We start from the raw sequence: 15,670 nt of genomic DNA on the forward strand, positions 1-15,670 counted from the left end.
TATAGTTTGTTTATTTATTTATTTATTTCATACTTAGAGGCAAGGTATCAAGTAGTCCAGGCTGCCTTCAGGCTTTCTATGTATCCAAGGGTGGATGACCTTGAGTTTTTAATCCTGCTGGCCCCGCCTTCCAAGTGCTAGAGATCAAACCAGGATTTCCTACATCATTCCTGGTAAGCAAGCACTCTTCTAACTAAGCTATAACTTTGTCCCTGTGATTGTTTTAAGTCAAAACAGAAAAAAAAAACTTAAGAAATTCTGCAGGTAGTTCTCTTCTTTCAGTATTTTTTGCTTTCAACTCCTGCCAGTATTGAGGTCACAAGACCAGTCTTCACACTCAATGTAAGTGTAAACATCCCGCATCACTCAAGTGTCTCTCAATCCTGTTGTCAGAACTCCCTCCCTCTATCACATTCTGTACAGAGGCAGGAGGAAAGGACATGTCCATCTTCTCACGGTGGCTGACAGATTTGTCTTCCGGTGGCTTACGATAGAATCACAGGCATGCTGAGCTCAACGGCAGCAAACTCTTCATCAGAGCTGAGTTGATTTAATGATCAATATATCAAGCAATTTTCTCCAAGGACTATCCACATTCAAAGTGCCCTCTCCCAAACACTTTGAATGTCTCCATTAGAGAATAAATATGCCACATTTGGCGGGGTTTCGAATCAAAGCACTTCTGTCAGACACTTCCTCGTCTGTCATCAACTGAATGCAGATACTCTTCTATTTCTGTAATTTAAACATCAGCACTTTCTGTCTATGCTAAAATAAGCCACTAAAATAAGGATAAGAGCAGATATCAAAATATCATATTACAGAGCCCCCTGTTTTATTTATTACTGCCTGGAGCTAAGATATTGCCTATTCCCATGGGGTTCTTTCTCCTCCCCTGTGTTGCCACTTGCTAGACAGTTTGTCAACAGAAGAAGGTATTGGTTAGAGGCAGGTTGCAGGTAAATTATTCCATGTAACTATTTGGCTACATATGTCTAGTTGGGGGATGGGAGGTGTGTAAGTGACATAACTTGGAACGTTTGCCGATTTCAGACCCCTGAAATTTAGGGACAGCCAACTTTGCTGCAGGCTCTTGTTTACCTCCAGAAGTAAATTAAAGGAACAGAATTGGAAGCAGCGGGTGGGACACATTAATTGTCTTGCTGGCCTGTTGGTAATGTCTAAAGTGCTTTGTAGTCTAAAAACACTCCATAAATCTGTCACTGTAAGTACCTTGATCATTGGGAGAAGCAAGATTAGTGATGATAAAGTGAATTAAGGAAGCCGAGCTGGGTTTTATTTTATATTTCACACAAAGAAAAACATGCCAGATTAATAAATGCTGTGTTACAGATCCATGCACTAAAAGCTCATAGAAGAGAACAAGGTTACCACAGTGCACAGGACTGTTTGTCAAGGTCGACTTCTCTGCTTGTGATCCAACTGCTGTTAAATTATACAGCTCCCAGTTGTTGGGAGGCCCACATGACAACCAAGCTGCTCATCTGCTACACATGTGTAGGGGGTCTAGGCCCAGCCTGTGCTCCCTCTTTGGTTGGTGGTTCAGTCTCTGTGAGACCCCAAGGGTCCAGGTTTGTTGACTCTGTTGGTCTTCCTGTGGGGTCCCTGTCCACTTTAGGTCCCTCAATCCTTCTCTTAACTCTTCCTTAAGGCTCTCAGAGCTCCATCTAATGTTTGGGTGTGAGTCTCCGCATTTGTTTCCACTTGCTACTGGGTAGAACCTCTCAGAAGACAGTTATGCTAGGTTCCTGTCTGCAAGCATAACAGAGTATCATTAGTAGTGGCAGGAACTGGTTCTTGCCCATGGGGCAGTCATCCATTGGTCATTCCCTCAGTCTCTGTTCTCTCTTTGTCCCTGCACATCTTGCAGGCAGCACACGTTTTGTGTCAAAGGTTTTCTGGGTGGGTGTCTGCTCTCATCCTCTCACAACAGGAGAAGGGGCTGTCCCTGAGCCAGTGCCTGCCTGCCTGTGGATCCCAGAGGTCCCTAAATAGACAGCTTTGTCTGGTCTCAGTGAGAGAGGATGTGTGTAGTCCCTCAAAGACTGGATATATGGGGGGAAGCGGTGGAGGGGTGACCTCCAATGGAATGGGGGAGGACTTGCTTAAGGGAGAACTGGCAAGAGAGAAAGGGCTAATATTGAGTTGTAAAGTGAATAAATAAATGAATAAATTATCACACAGACCAATCTGTCTTGGCTATGTCAGTCACCATACATTTTACTTACTTCTGTGGATACCAGCGTGACATCTGTTGAGGCTGTGGCCTTTGTTGATCATGGAATAAATGCTCGCTGTGGGTTTTCTCATCTAATCTTTAAAATGGTTTTAAACAGTGGGTATCCTATTGTTCTTGCTTTAAAGACTGAAAGGCATAAAGTTACTCCTAAAGAGACTCAATCGTCGATCTGCAGGGTCCCAGATCCCAGTCCTTTGCCATGAGCAAATACAATTGGTTCTCTGTACTATGGGTTTCTCAGGCAGAAGTCAGCCAACGACAAATCAAAATTATTTGATTAATATTCATGCATGTTGATCACATGCAGATTTTTTTTAATAATAAGGCATCAACTGTTTTCACACAGCATTTACACTGAATCAAGTAAGAAAAGTAGTCAAGACATGATTAAAAGTGTGAAGTGAGAGGCATGCTTTCTCTAGGACCTGGGCATCCACAGTGTGTTGCTGAGGTTGTCCTGGACCCAGTGGCCATTGGTGGACACCTTTACTGTTCCTTCTATATGTGTATGTGAAATACCTTGCACAGATGAGCATCCAGTGTCTGCTTGCATCCTCTTTCCCTCCTCTGTTCCTGTCTCTCCATTGTCCATCTTCCTCCACCTTGGCCTTTCCTAAACTGTTCCCTTCTTTTCTTTTCTAAAGGCAAATATGCCATGCGAGACCTGGTCCACCGGCTTCCTGGTGGGAACAATAGCAACAATTCGGGGAGCAAGGCCATGTCAGATGACACCGTGACAGCCGTATGCTGCACCCTGCATGAGGTGATCACCAAGAACATGGAGAATGCCAAGGCCTTACGGGATGCTGGCGGCATCGAGAAGTTGGTCGGCATCTCCAAAAGCAAAGGAGATAAGTAAGTCTGGGTCAGTGTGGGGTTGGGGGTGAGAGTGACATTGTCTTTGCATTGGAGTAAGTCAGGAGCAACATTGTCTTCCCATTGGAGTAAGTCAGGAGCAACATTGTCTTCCCATTGGAGTAAGTCAGGAGCAACAGTGTCTTCACATTGGAGTAAGTCAGGAGATGACATTGTCTTCCAATTGGAGTAAGTCGGGGCCAATACTATCCTTGCATTGCTAAGGTAGACTTCATGTCCCAGTCTGCAATTCTAGTTCCTTCTGTGCAGGGCATCCAACCAGTTTAGCCCGGATACGTGCATGACGTTATCTCCCTGCCACTGAAGCTCCTTTGTGGTTGCCAGTCCCTGATTCAGTGGACCCCCATCCTTTGGTTCAGGAGTCTTCTCTCTGCATCTTTCCTATGGAGTCAGAAAGAACTAAAATCTAACCTAGTCTCTTCCTCTACTTGCTGCGGGATCCTTGGCAGGTTCTTAAATTTAACCAGTCACTACGCCCTCACTTTCCAACCTAAAACTGAAGGCAGGCCCATCGTGAGACCGTTCCCAGAACTGGTGATCATCAAATATGAGGAGATAAGTGGGAGGAGAGTGGTCAAGTAGGGCTTTCAGCCAAATGGAGCAAAAAGAGGCAAGACTTGAGACTTGGTATAAAAGCCACTGCACCACCCCCATAGCGAGAATGTTTCCTGTGATTTAAGAAACAAGGGTACCTTACTGTGTGCAAACAAACAAAAACAAAAGAAAACAAAACAAAAAAAAAACAACCTTCATCTCCCAGAGTGCTAATGTATCAGCTAGCATATCAACCTTTACAGAAACCTTCTCAGCTGTTAATTAAATTTCATCTTCTGGAAGTCCCTCCGAGTAATCAAAGAAGATTAAATACACGAACATTTTATTATCAAGGCCCTGACTACTTTTTGTCTTTTCTTCCCCTCTCTCCCATTCCTTTACATCCAAGTGCTAAATAATTAAATTTTTCTTTTGTTATTGAAGATGGTAAGAAACACTCTTTGAGACTCTCTGGAAATTTCATCTCCTTATTTCATTTAACTCAGGTTATTGGCAATGTGTTATAAAAGTTTGGGGAGAGATGTTTAATTATCCCGAGACCCTTAAATAGGTTCATTCAGCAGTACAGTGTAAGATTTGAATGTGTTCTTATGTCAAGGAGTGAAGCCCATCGGATTCAGGCAATGATGCAATATAGATATGGAGCTTGAATTACATACAACTCATGATGTTCTGTGTAGAACGTGACAATAAAATAAAACACCACAGTTCACAGTCAAGACTCTGTTGAGGTAATAATTTAAAACAGCCACTAGTCAAGTCCACCATCTAAGCTGCGGCAGCTCTGCCTAACTCAGGCGCCATGTTCCATGGCCAGAGGCCACGTGCACCACAGCTAGAAACAGCCAAAATCAACGACCCTGCCAGCATGAGAGATGGCTCTGTCAATCTTCCACACTGTCTCTGCAAGGCTGGGCATTTCCCAGACCATCCAGCCTTCCATGTGGACCCTGTAGGAAATGAGACTCTAATGCTTAAATATTAATCAAAGGCTTTATATGTTTGGTCATGCTCAATAACAATATGCCCACACAATTAGAGTTGTTTCCCAATTAGCTAACCTAAATATAAGTTGTTACCCGAGACTGCTCTCCATACCTATGAGGTTCTTCATCCTCCTACATCTCTGCCCTCTCTAGCTCCTCCTCTTCCTTTTCCTCTTCTCCTTACTTTTCCTCTTCCTCTTCCTCTCCTTACTCCTCCCACCTTAGCTCCTCCTACAGGACTCCACATAGCCTTCTTCCTATTGCTTCACCAGACTTGTGACTCTCTAGAAAGAGAAGTTCTTACTTGCCTTGAGAGTTGTGAGGCCAATATATAGTTGTTGTTACTGTTTTTGTTTTAAGCATATATATGCTTAACGGGACAATAAAACCACAGTTGACAGGAACACTCCGTTTGCCTGTATTTATGGGACATCTCAAGGTTAAAGAACTTTCTCTGAATTTAAAGACAAGAAAGCTGGGGCTGGGTGGCTGGCCATCTGTCTTGTCCCTTCAGTTGTGTGAGTATCTCTCAGCAGTAAGTGACACTCACTTAGCCTTGAGGAGAAAGAAATGCTCTGGTCAGTTTTATGGCCAAAGAAAACTATTTCATGAAACTATTTAAAAAGTGGTTTTGGAGAAATAATCTATGAAATAAGGCAACTCCGCATTGGTAACTCAGAAAATTGCCCTGCAAGATGTGGTCCAGGCTCAATTGCCATAAATGTTCAGGTGTTTTGTTTTATCTGTAGATGATCTAATGAGTGTCCTTTAATCTGACTAAACATTTCTTCACCGATAGCCACTTGTTTTATCAGACTGTTCCTTTATCTCTTTTTTCGTTGTCCACAGCCTGGAGTTGTGACTTTACTGACAGGTGTTAAATGAGCTGAATTGGGTCTCTTTCCGTTGTAGTGGTCACACTTCGTGAGCCATTTCCCCATGTGCTTTATCTCTCTTGTGTATGAATATACTGACAATTAGAAGATGTAAATAAGGCCTTTATAACTTCTCATGTCCTACCTACATTTTAGTTTATCGTGGCTTTTCACTCCTTTCTAAACAAAAGTAGTTTAAGACATTGCTCTGAGTCATAGCATAAAACTCACAATTCTTGCTGGATCAGTCCAATGGTGACGGCTACCATTAAGACCCATGTGAACCTCTAGGCATGCTTTATTAAAACAGAAAAGGTTTTCAGGAACAGAACTTTTGAACTGTGGATCAATAACATGGTAGGAATACCAGTTAGTTCCTTTTAACTTAAAGAACCGTCACAAATATGCCCACACTAAACTGTTCTTTAAAAACTTGCTTCTAGAACTCAGTTCAGTCCAAATACGATTTCTCTTTGAAAAAGCATGGGAACAAAGATGACAAAAAGCAAACAAACAAAAACCACAAAACGAACACAAATATGCCTAGCTGTGGTCCTTAAATGACTGTGCGTTTGCATCTAAGTTCGTGCAAGCCTAACTATGTAGTAAAGCATTTGCGTCTAAGTTCGTGCAAGCCTAGCTATGTAGTGATATGAACACAGCAGACAAGTAAGGTACCATTGTGTATTGGATCCACACTGGATGGTATTGCCAAGGCGGTCAAGGTAATGATGCTACGTTCTGCTCCTCTGTGACTGATCGGTATAGCCATGAGAAATCGTACCATCAGACAGACATCTTCAGCCACCCCTGATAGCTCCCACGAAGCTCAAAACACTGTGGGATTGCCACCAACACTTACAGGAGCCAATTCCACAGTTTTGAAATCTGATGGCTTACTGCTTTTGCATCATTTTCAAACACACATTACGGAATTCTATCATGTCCATCTGTTTCACATACGAATTTTCATGATCTCAACGGTCATGTTGAATCTGATGTTGTATTTTATCATAAGGCAGAGAAGCTATTTACAGACTGAACTGTTGCTTGTCAGTAGAGACCCGTGTACCAAGGCTCAGGCTCGGGTTGTAAGCAGTTGGCAACACTCAGTTGTTCTGGTCCTTCAGTTGGTAGTTACAGAGCTTCAAGTAGATACCTTTATGGCAGGAGTCTAGTGGAAGGATCAAACAAACAGACTAAGAAAAGGGCAGCATTCCTTTTGACCTTCACACGTTATGACAATGCCACGCCATGCTGGCATTCTAATTGAGAGGCTAACCTGATTTTCATTACACATTCACAGTGTCTGTTTTGTAACTAAGCAAGAAGTTGAAACAAAAAAAAAATTTACACTGTGTCGGAGGAATTTTTCATGCTAAATGTGTCAGCCACACCACCACTACCTGAATTTTAATCATGTTCTTCCATGGTTGCCTGGGCATTGCCAGAGAAAAATATCCAAGCAGCAGAGGTAAATACAAGAGCATTTAGTCTTTGTTTCACCTTGATTACATAAGGCCAAAAGGAACACTAATCTATATCCATGAAAAGGTCTAAATTTCTCTAAGTTACAGGGATTTAAGACTATAGCAGGGGGTGTGATATTATCATAAATTATAGAATAATTAAACATCCATTCATCTTAGTGAAATAAAATAAATGTTACCTTGTAACTAATGTATTATGGAGAAAAATCAAACTTATAAGACTTCATTTTTTTTGTTATAATACAGCCAACATTGGATTTTTTTTTCTCAGAAATAGCTGCCACTGCTGCTCTTCTGTAAATGGATGAAGAAGCTTTAATCTTAGCTCACATAAATTACAAACATGAAGAGCCAGAAAAACAGCAGCTAGACTGTGCATCATGTCCTGATAGCCCATGATCTCATCAAAAAATGCCTGTCCACAAAATGTTCATTTATTTGGCTCTCGAATCCAAGCCCATCCTAACCCATCTACTATCTGCTTCCTTTGAATTTCAAAGGCTGTTTTATTTAAAATATGTATTTGTATTTATTTTTTGAGATTTCATATGAGTTCTATTAAACAATTCCACCCTCTCTTTCCTATCCCCAACTCCCAATCCCTCAACTGCCTCTAAAATTCATGATCTCTTAAGACCCTTATAATTTGTTTTGTTGAGAGGTAGAAATAGAGAGACTGTAATCAAATGAGTACATTTAGTGTTGCTCTTATGTGCATGTGTTTAGGACTGACCACTTGAGATTGGATGACTTACCAGGAGACCTGTATCTGAAGAAAACTACTGATTCTTTCTCTCTCAGCAGCCATTAATTGCCTAAAGATTGTCATCTAGGAGTGGGACCTTATGAGAGCCCCCCCCATGCACACCCATTCACATTGGCTTGTCACTTAATGTTCTTGTTTCGTAGATCTAGTTTAGGTAGCCATATTGTCAAGGTTTCCTGAATACAGCATCCCTGTCTTAACTAGAAGACACTGTCTAATAGCAGGTATCTTGGCCCTCTGACTGATTGTTTTCAGTGGCTCTGTCATCCATAATAGCTTCTAGACTATTCATTGCTTTGAAAGCTTCATTAGTTATAACATCTTGACCAACACCAGGAGTCACATGGACCACAAGCCTACAGTCCAGATCTTACCCTCTCCTTCTTGTTTTGTGTAATACAGCATTATATGTACAGAAACACAGCATTTCTTTCTTCTTGCTAGAGTGACAGTTAATTGAGTAAGTGTGACAAAGGTGTGTATGGCCCCCTAAACTATCTCACTCCTAACAGGAATAAACAAACTGGCCTGTAAGGTAGACTACATCAATGGTAGCCACTAGTGTAGCCAACATCTGCTACTTTGTGGGGCTTTTATTCTTCTTCTCCACCCCTTTTGTTTTACCCTTTCAACCCCTAACACTAGATAGAAGGGAAAAATAGGTTAGAGTGGAAAGGGGGCAATGTTATCCTTAGACTACTTCCTGCTGATTAGAGTTGTTGAGTTCCTTAGGGCAAGTTTGATCTCTGTAGTCGAGATGTGTAATTTCTTCTTGTTTCTTCTTTGTGCATGACTATTTAACAAATCATGGCCAACAGCAACCAACCAACAACCTACTCCACCTCTTGGGGTCCTAGCATTTATCTATCCTCTGAAAATTTTCCAGTATTCCAAACATCACACAGTCACAGAAACTATCTGCAGCTGGCAAAATCATGTTTCTGCTAGAGCACGAGGCAAATCATAGTCAACTGCTACAGACAATCTGAAGCACCTCCAGATCCCATACCTGGGATTAAAATAAAAACATTCCCATAATATTTCTGTGTTTTTCAAAGAAACCAAACTTCTCACCACACACCGGAATCAGGCAGTTGGTGGTAAAACTAGTCTGTTAAAACTAAGATCTACAAGTAGTTCAAAACTTCTCTAAGAAGCACCTGTCAAAGAGACTTTCAAGAATCTGATGGGAATTGAATCAATAGGGCTGTACTGACCTAGTCGCTGTTTTGATGTACAGATTGGCATTGAAACAAAAAGTAAGAGGTGGTGCCTTCGTAACATTTGCGAAGGCAACCTGAGAAAAGATTAATAAACTATAAGTTCCTGTGACCTTGATCCAAAGGACTTGAGCATACAGGTCTTCATAGATTCTTGTTCATGGACATTTTTAGGTATCTATAGGGTGTGTGTGTGTGTGTGTGTGTGTGTGTGTGTGTGTGTGTGTGTGCTATATTTGGCATCAACAGGCAACAAGGAGTAACTGCTTGTGTTCTCCTAGGTCAGCATACCAGCCCCACCGCACTTGTGTCCTGGGGAAATGGGCGTCTCTGCTCTTCTTATTACTCATTTGTGGTTCAACACTGCTGCAAAAAAATTTCTAAATCCAGCCAGTCCTACTGAATCACTTTCCCCTAACCCCATATTTCTCCTCCATTTTATAGAGACTGTCTTAGTCAGTGTTTTACTGCTGTGAACAGACACCAAGACCAAGGCAACCCTTATAAAGAACAACATTTCATTGGGGCTGGCTTACAGGTTCAGAGGTTCAGTCTGATATCATCAAGGCAGGAACATGGCAGTGTCCAGGCAGGCATGGTACAAGAGGAGCTGAAAGTTCTACATCTTCATTTGGAGGCTGCTAGTAGGAGACTAGCTTCCAGGCAGCTAGGATTAGGGTATTAAAGCCCATACCCACAGTGACACACCTACTCCAACAAGGTCATACCTAATAATACCACTTCCTGGGACAAGCATATGCAAACCATCACAGAGACTATACTGCTTTCTCCCTAAATGTCACTGTTTTTGTGTTTGTGTTTTGGAAATTCTTTGCCAAACTCTAGTGCCTTCCTGCCTGTTACCGTTCCAGGCATGTTGCTGAGGAGAATGGGAATTAGGGACACAATATTTTACTGAAGAGAAAAGCTGGGAGGGTGCTAACTTTGATGTTTCCTGACAAGACAGTGTGGTTCCAAACCAAGATGCCATCATCATCTGCATTTCCTGTCTTCTCTTTATCAGGCACTCTCCGAAGGTGGTCAAGGCTGCTTCTCAGGTCCTAAACAGCATGTGGCAGTATCGAGATCTGAGGAGTCTGTACAAGAAGGTAAGACTGCATTTTCTTCCCTGAGGCTCCTGGGCTCATAGGTTTGGGGCTTAAAGATGCCAAATATGACCATAGTAAGAAGTATCCCATATATAGGTGGTGTTTGTCAAAAAACACTTAGCTGAAACAAGAAAGTCGGCATTGTAAGAAAAAAGTTTTTATCCTTATGCCAAGATACCTAGAAGGCTCACATCTTCTTGACTAGCCAGATCTGAACTCGTAGAATCTTACACCAAATCATCTCTTTTGATTCCCTGAGAGCCTATAATTTTTTGTGTATATGTGTTTGAAAGATTATAGGGGCATACAGTGTACATGTGGAGATCAGAGAACAACTTGTAAAGTTAGTTCTCTCCTTCCACCTTTACGTAGGTTCCAGACTTGCACAGTAAACACCTTTGCCTGTTGAGCCATCTTCTTAGCCCTGTGATTTCTTTTATCTTAAAATGCTCATTTACTTATTCACGTGTTTATTTATTTTACATGTATGTGCCTGAGGGTATGTATGTGGATGCCGGAAAATACAGAGGGCTGAGGACAGCCAGTCTACCAGATGTAGAATTAGAGGAGTCACCATGTAGAATTGTAGAATTAGTGAGTCACCATGGGGTTGCTGAGAAAGGAACTGGAGTTCCTAGAAGATTAAGGAGTGATCTGAACTAGCGAGACACCTCTCCATGCTCCTTATCCTTCATTTTTAATCAACACATAATAAATATACGTATTTATAGAGGACAGCATGCAGGCTCAATAAGTATATCTGTTGGTTATTGGTCCACTCCAGATATTTACCTCAACCATGCCCTTAAGCATGTATCATTCTTCATGTTGAAAAAAATTCAAGATTCATCCTTCTAGCTATTTTGAACGCCTGATACAATATTTTCAATAATACTCATTACTCATTCACTTTATAGAAAGAAAAAGTTGTAGTAGACCAAAGAGTCATACATTTAGGAAATTTGGAAAAAAATATAATTTAAAAAACATCAACAGTTTTGAACAAGTACTTGCAGAGAGGACACGGGTCAGGGGAACAAATAACTCAGGAAAAATCGAGGAAGTCAAAAATATGGCAGCTGGGGAAAAAAAAAGGCAAGCCACAGTAGCTGCTCTGTGTTCCTAGGCCCTGAAGAGGCTGCCCAGAGGATGGAGATGAAGGTCTTCCTGACCTGCATGGATCTCGGAAAGCTTGGCATTCATTCTGTATGCTCAAAATGGCGACCAGGAAGCCATATTTTGCATTTAAAAGTATCTTCACTCTCAATGTGGTCAAAAGCTAAAACCTGGAAAGTCCCATTTCTGGAGATTTTGGCTCTGTAGTTCAAAGCTTAGTTTCACTGAAGAAAGGATACTTAAATTTTCTTTGGGGTTTGGGGTTCAGGTGGACACTCTTAGGACTTTTGTTTTTGATATCCCTAGTTGAGCATGTGTGGAGAGTTTAAATCTCACTAATCAGAAGAGATGTAAAAGATCATAAATGTACAAGGAAGATGACCAGGATTCAGAAAGGAGAAACAGGGCTGGTCAAGGTGGGTGGCCTCCATCCACCAGCCTAGGATCCTTCTGCTGAAAGAGCTAGCACCACTGTGCCAGCTCCCATACCACCCATACCACCAGGCCCTGCAGACCAGCAGCCTTTTGAGCAGGGCTGTGAGGTCACACGCAGTGTCTCACATCATAAGGCATAAGAACCCTCTTGCCAGAGGCACATTGTGTCAACACTAAGCTTGTGGGGGAAAATAAAATATTTAATACCTGACTGTCATATGTTTTAGTCTATTTTTAGATTTCCCCAAGGACCCTCCTTCTCCCCTGAAGCACTTTAAGATTACAAAATGCAACCTGTGCACTTCTCTTTTCAAGTTTTCCTGTGCTTCTAGACATGCTGTGCTTAATTTGACACATAGATCATAAAACTATGAGGTCCAGGACTATTTCAGATTGGTGATAAACATTTCTAAATATTTTCCTTTTTAAGATGAGCAAATGTTTGGGGGCTCTTTTCTGTTTTGTCTCAAATTCTAACCTCCGCGGTCTTTGCTTAGCTCCTCCTTGAATTCCTCCAGAAGCCAAGTGAAATCTCCCTCAGAAAAGGTCATCCTGTTAAACAGATAGGCAGGCATGATGATCATCCTTAAATTGAATGAAGCTGCAGAAGCTCCAGGAGATACTACCTCCCACAATGCACCTGTACTCACATCCAGGGCATGTGAGTACACTCCTCTGCAGTACACCTGCTCATGCTATGTGCACCGTGGGAAAGCAGCTTTGAGAAACTCTCAAGCTATTTACTGAATGGTAGTGTGTGCTTTTCAGTTGAAGGTTTTTTTGGGGGGGTTTCTTTTGGTTTTGACTTTGTTGGTAGTAGAGTTCAAAAAGTGTAATCGTCTTCTATTTTCATAAGAAGAAGAGCGTGTTGACAGGACTTAATGGCTCAAGAGCTGAGCTGATTTAAAATGTGTTTCATATGAGCACATTCAAGAAGGATGGGCTGGAGAAATCAATGTGATGTTTTTAGTTGGTCCGTGATTAAAAAACGTTGAGAAAGAGCTGTTCTTAATCATTTCCAAATTACACAGTTGTGAAATGAAACAGGCGCCTCTGGGATCAGTGTCACGTGTTCTCTGGATAACAAGGCTGAGCATTCAAAATCACTTCCCCTTTGAAAGTCCTGCAAAAAAGGCCGGTTTATTCTTCATCTTCCATTGTCTTTAATCGTCAGGGCGACCGATTTCTGTTCTGTGCTTCACTGACAATTTATACACCACTGAAAAGCTGTCTGATCCATATCTGTTAGTTATCCTTATTTCAAATCTACTTATTAGGATCTGTTAGAGATCAGTAATGCAGGGCTCTAAGGAAAACTTAAAGCACAGAGGCCATGACTGTGGGTGAGTATGAAAGACAGAGCAATTGTTGGCAACTCTATTGCTTTCTGAATTGTATACTTTACGTGTTGAAGCATGGCTCAAAGCGGGAAAAATTATAGAGCTAAATCTTGAAGAATTTTAAATCTTTATAATTAAGAGTTTGAGGTAAGAGCATTATAAGAGGGAACACCTAACTGGGAGATGGAAATTGGGGTGTCTGAGAAGCAATTTGAGTATCAATTGGGTCTCAAGACCCAATCCATCGCCAGATTCCGTTCACGTGCAGCCAAGCCCAGAGGCCAGACGTGTACATTGTTAGCTCATCTGTCTCATGTTTCAGAGATGCATTTAATCAGCTAGAATACTTGGGCTCTGTGGGTTCTGAACAAAACAAAACTGTGGTTTATTCGTGATGCATTTAGTGCCCCCAAAATACACTCGTGTTATCTGGACCTTCACCTGGAGTGGAGCCCATCTGGATTATCCACTTGAGGAAAAATGCTCACAGATTATCACAGGAGCACTACATAATGCATCAGCCCTTATATTTAGCTAACCTTACACAGACCTATAAAATCCCTTCTCTGTGATCAACTAGTGCTGTGGTTCATAAAAGCGAGTGAGGGAAATTTGCAAAGAGTGCTGGTTTTATGGGAAACTTGTGAAGTGCTTGTCTTTGTAGAAACTTGGGACTGAAAATAAGCCCCCCTGACAAAATGAGTGCTTCTGTTTGACCATGTTTGAGGACACTTAGATATGTGGCTTGGGGAAACAGGAAGTCAATTTGGGAGAAGGGTATCAAAATACAGAAATAGCTACCTAAATTCTATGTGATCTGTCCATGAACAGTCACCAATAAACAACGTAGATGTATACAAAGTCACAAGAAGTGGACTCAGTTATAGAAGATGCACCCAAATAGGCCCCTCCTCCTGCCTTGGACGTGGTCAGGCAGGGGCCCTCTGGTCTCTCATGTTACCCTGCCACACACTGTAGATTGCATCTCTTCTATGTAAGTAAAGCTTATTGGATCCCCCACCCCCTTCTTATTCCAGGAAAACAGTGAGAGAGCTGTGCAGGCAAAGAGTAGAAATCTGCCAAGCTCCTGCTCACGCCCAAGAAACTAGACCTTAGCCTGGGCCTCCACTCAACTGCCAGGGTCGCCCAGCAAAGTGGTTGCGATGACCCCTTTGAAAATTCTATGGCAGAAGAAAAGCAGTCTCAGCTCTAACAGTCATTTGTATAGTTTAGCTATTCCTAGTGTCGATTGCAAACCGGACCCTTCAAAGCATGGTCTTCCACTCCAGGGTAGCTACAGTTAACCAGAGCTCTGCACACTCTTCTCTTTATCTGCAACTCCTGCCTCCAAGCCTCACTCGGCAAGTGCAATTTCTCGTCTCTGTGACAGAAGAGCCATCTGTCTTCAGGTCTCCAGGAGGTCACACCCAAGTGGCCAGACAATCTGAGTTTTAATGCATCAGGATAGCCTGAGCCTTTACCACTGCCGTAACTTATGGCCATGGGCATGCAAGTCCTTTCGCATGTCTTCTTGTGATTTAACCTTCCTGAGTGAATATGGGCCCAAGGTTCCATGAGACAGAAGAGACAAAGGGAGGCTGTGCTTCCCTGCTGCTAGACACCGACTGTCTGCAGATGACGTTTGTCAGCAGATTCCTGCCTAAAAGCCATGCCATATTACCTATAGAAATAGAAAGAGCATTGACTCAGAATCAAATGGCCCAAGGTCAAAGGCACAACCTTAGCATTTCCTGGCATCGTGACCTCGGGTAGATCCCTTGTCAAGACTTTAGGCAGACCCAAGATGCACAAAAGTTCACACCAACACAGAGATATAGTAGACTGCATTCCATTTTCCCATTCCTGACAGTTGCCAGAGTATTAAATAACCTTTTCCAGTAGTCAAATGTAGTGTGTGATTTACCAGCAGAATCTTCTTTCTGGGCACCTGGGCATGCTCGCAGAACCCTGGAGGTCGTTACCCAAATCCATCCTTCTGCACTATGTATCCGACCTCGAAACTTTCCTCAGCGTCTGTCAATGACTCTCTGATGGAGTCCGTGGCCAAGTGTTCCTTGGACCCTCTCCATCTTTTATATTCCCATGTGTGGCATAGAAGCTATAACCCCTGCCTGGCTGGGATTGTTGACGGTCAAATGGAGAGCAATCGTTGATGCTTTGTGTACACAAAAGTAATCTTCACAAGGGAGTCAAGGGTGGTGATTCAAAACAACTATCATGCCATTTGGTGCTCACTGTCCCTGTCATCCTCTCCACAAGCTGCTGAGAGTGTGGACCTAAAGGCTTCACTCCCTTGTCATGATTACAACCAAGATTCACATCTGTTGCCTTTCTTCTGTCTCCTTTCCCTCTGGTCCCCTGCTGTGTCCTGCTGTCGGGAGATGCTGTCAGGAGATGCTGGGACAGCATCCTTTACCCACAGTCTCTCTCCTAAGCAACTCCACCTGCTAGTCATTGCTTTGTAATGGAGCCCAGTGGGAAGAATTATACACAGGCTCAGGGTTTTATGATGTGAACATGACATGGAAACCAAATGTGGCTTTGTAAATGGGTATTTTTGTTGCGTGTCAGTGCTGTGTGTGTGTGTGTGTGTGTGTGTGTGTGTGTGTGTGTGTGTGTGT

At 42.3% G+C, this 15,670-nt stretch overlaps 1 protein-coding gene across 5 annotated transcripts in view; it reads left to right on the forward strand.

The window, feature by feature from the left end:
• The window catches only part of Ctnnd2 (catenin delta 2), an 810,313-nt gene that overhangs the window by 757,832 nt on the left and 36,811 nt on the right, over positions 1-15,670 (forward strand). For all 5 annotated transcript variants that reach the window (XM_028767562.1, XM_028767558.1, XM_028767559.1 and 2 more), the window contains 2 exons: positions 2,905-3,115; positions 10,053-10,137. In XM_028767562.1, the coding sequence (XP_028623395.1) occupies positions 2,905-3,115; positions 10,053-10,137 (296 nt within the window). The remainder of the gene's footprint in view (positions 1-2,904; positions 3,116-10,052; positions 10,138-15,670) is intronic.

The sequence above is a fragment of the Grammomys surdaster genome, unplaced genomic scaffold (assembly GCF_004785775.1).
Source record: "Grammomys surdaster isolate TR1022 unplaced genomic scaffold, NIH_TR_1.0 174, whole genome shotgun sequence".
NCBI classification, from domain to species: Eukaryota; Metazoa; Chordata; class Mammalia; order Rodentia; family Muridae; genus Grammomys; species Grammomys surdaster.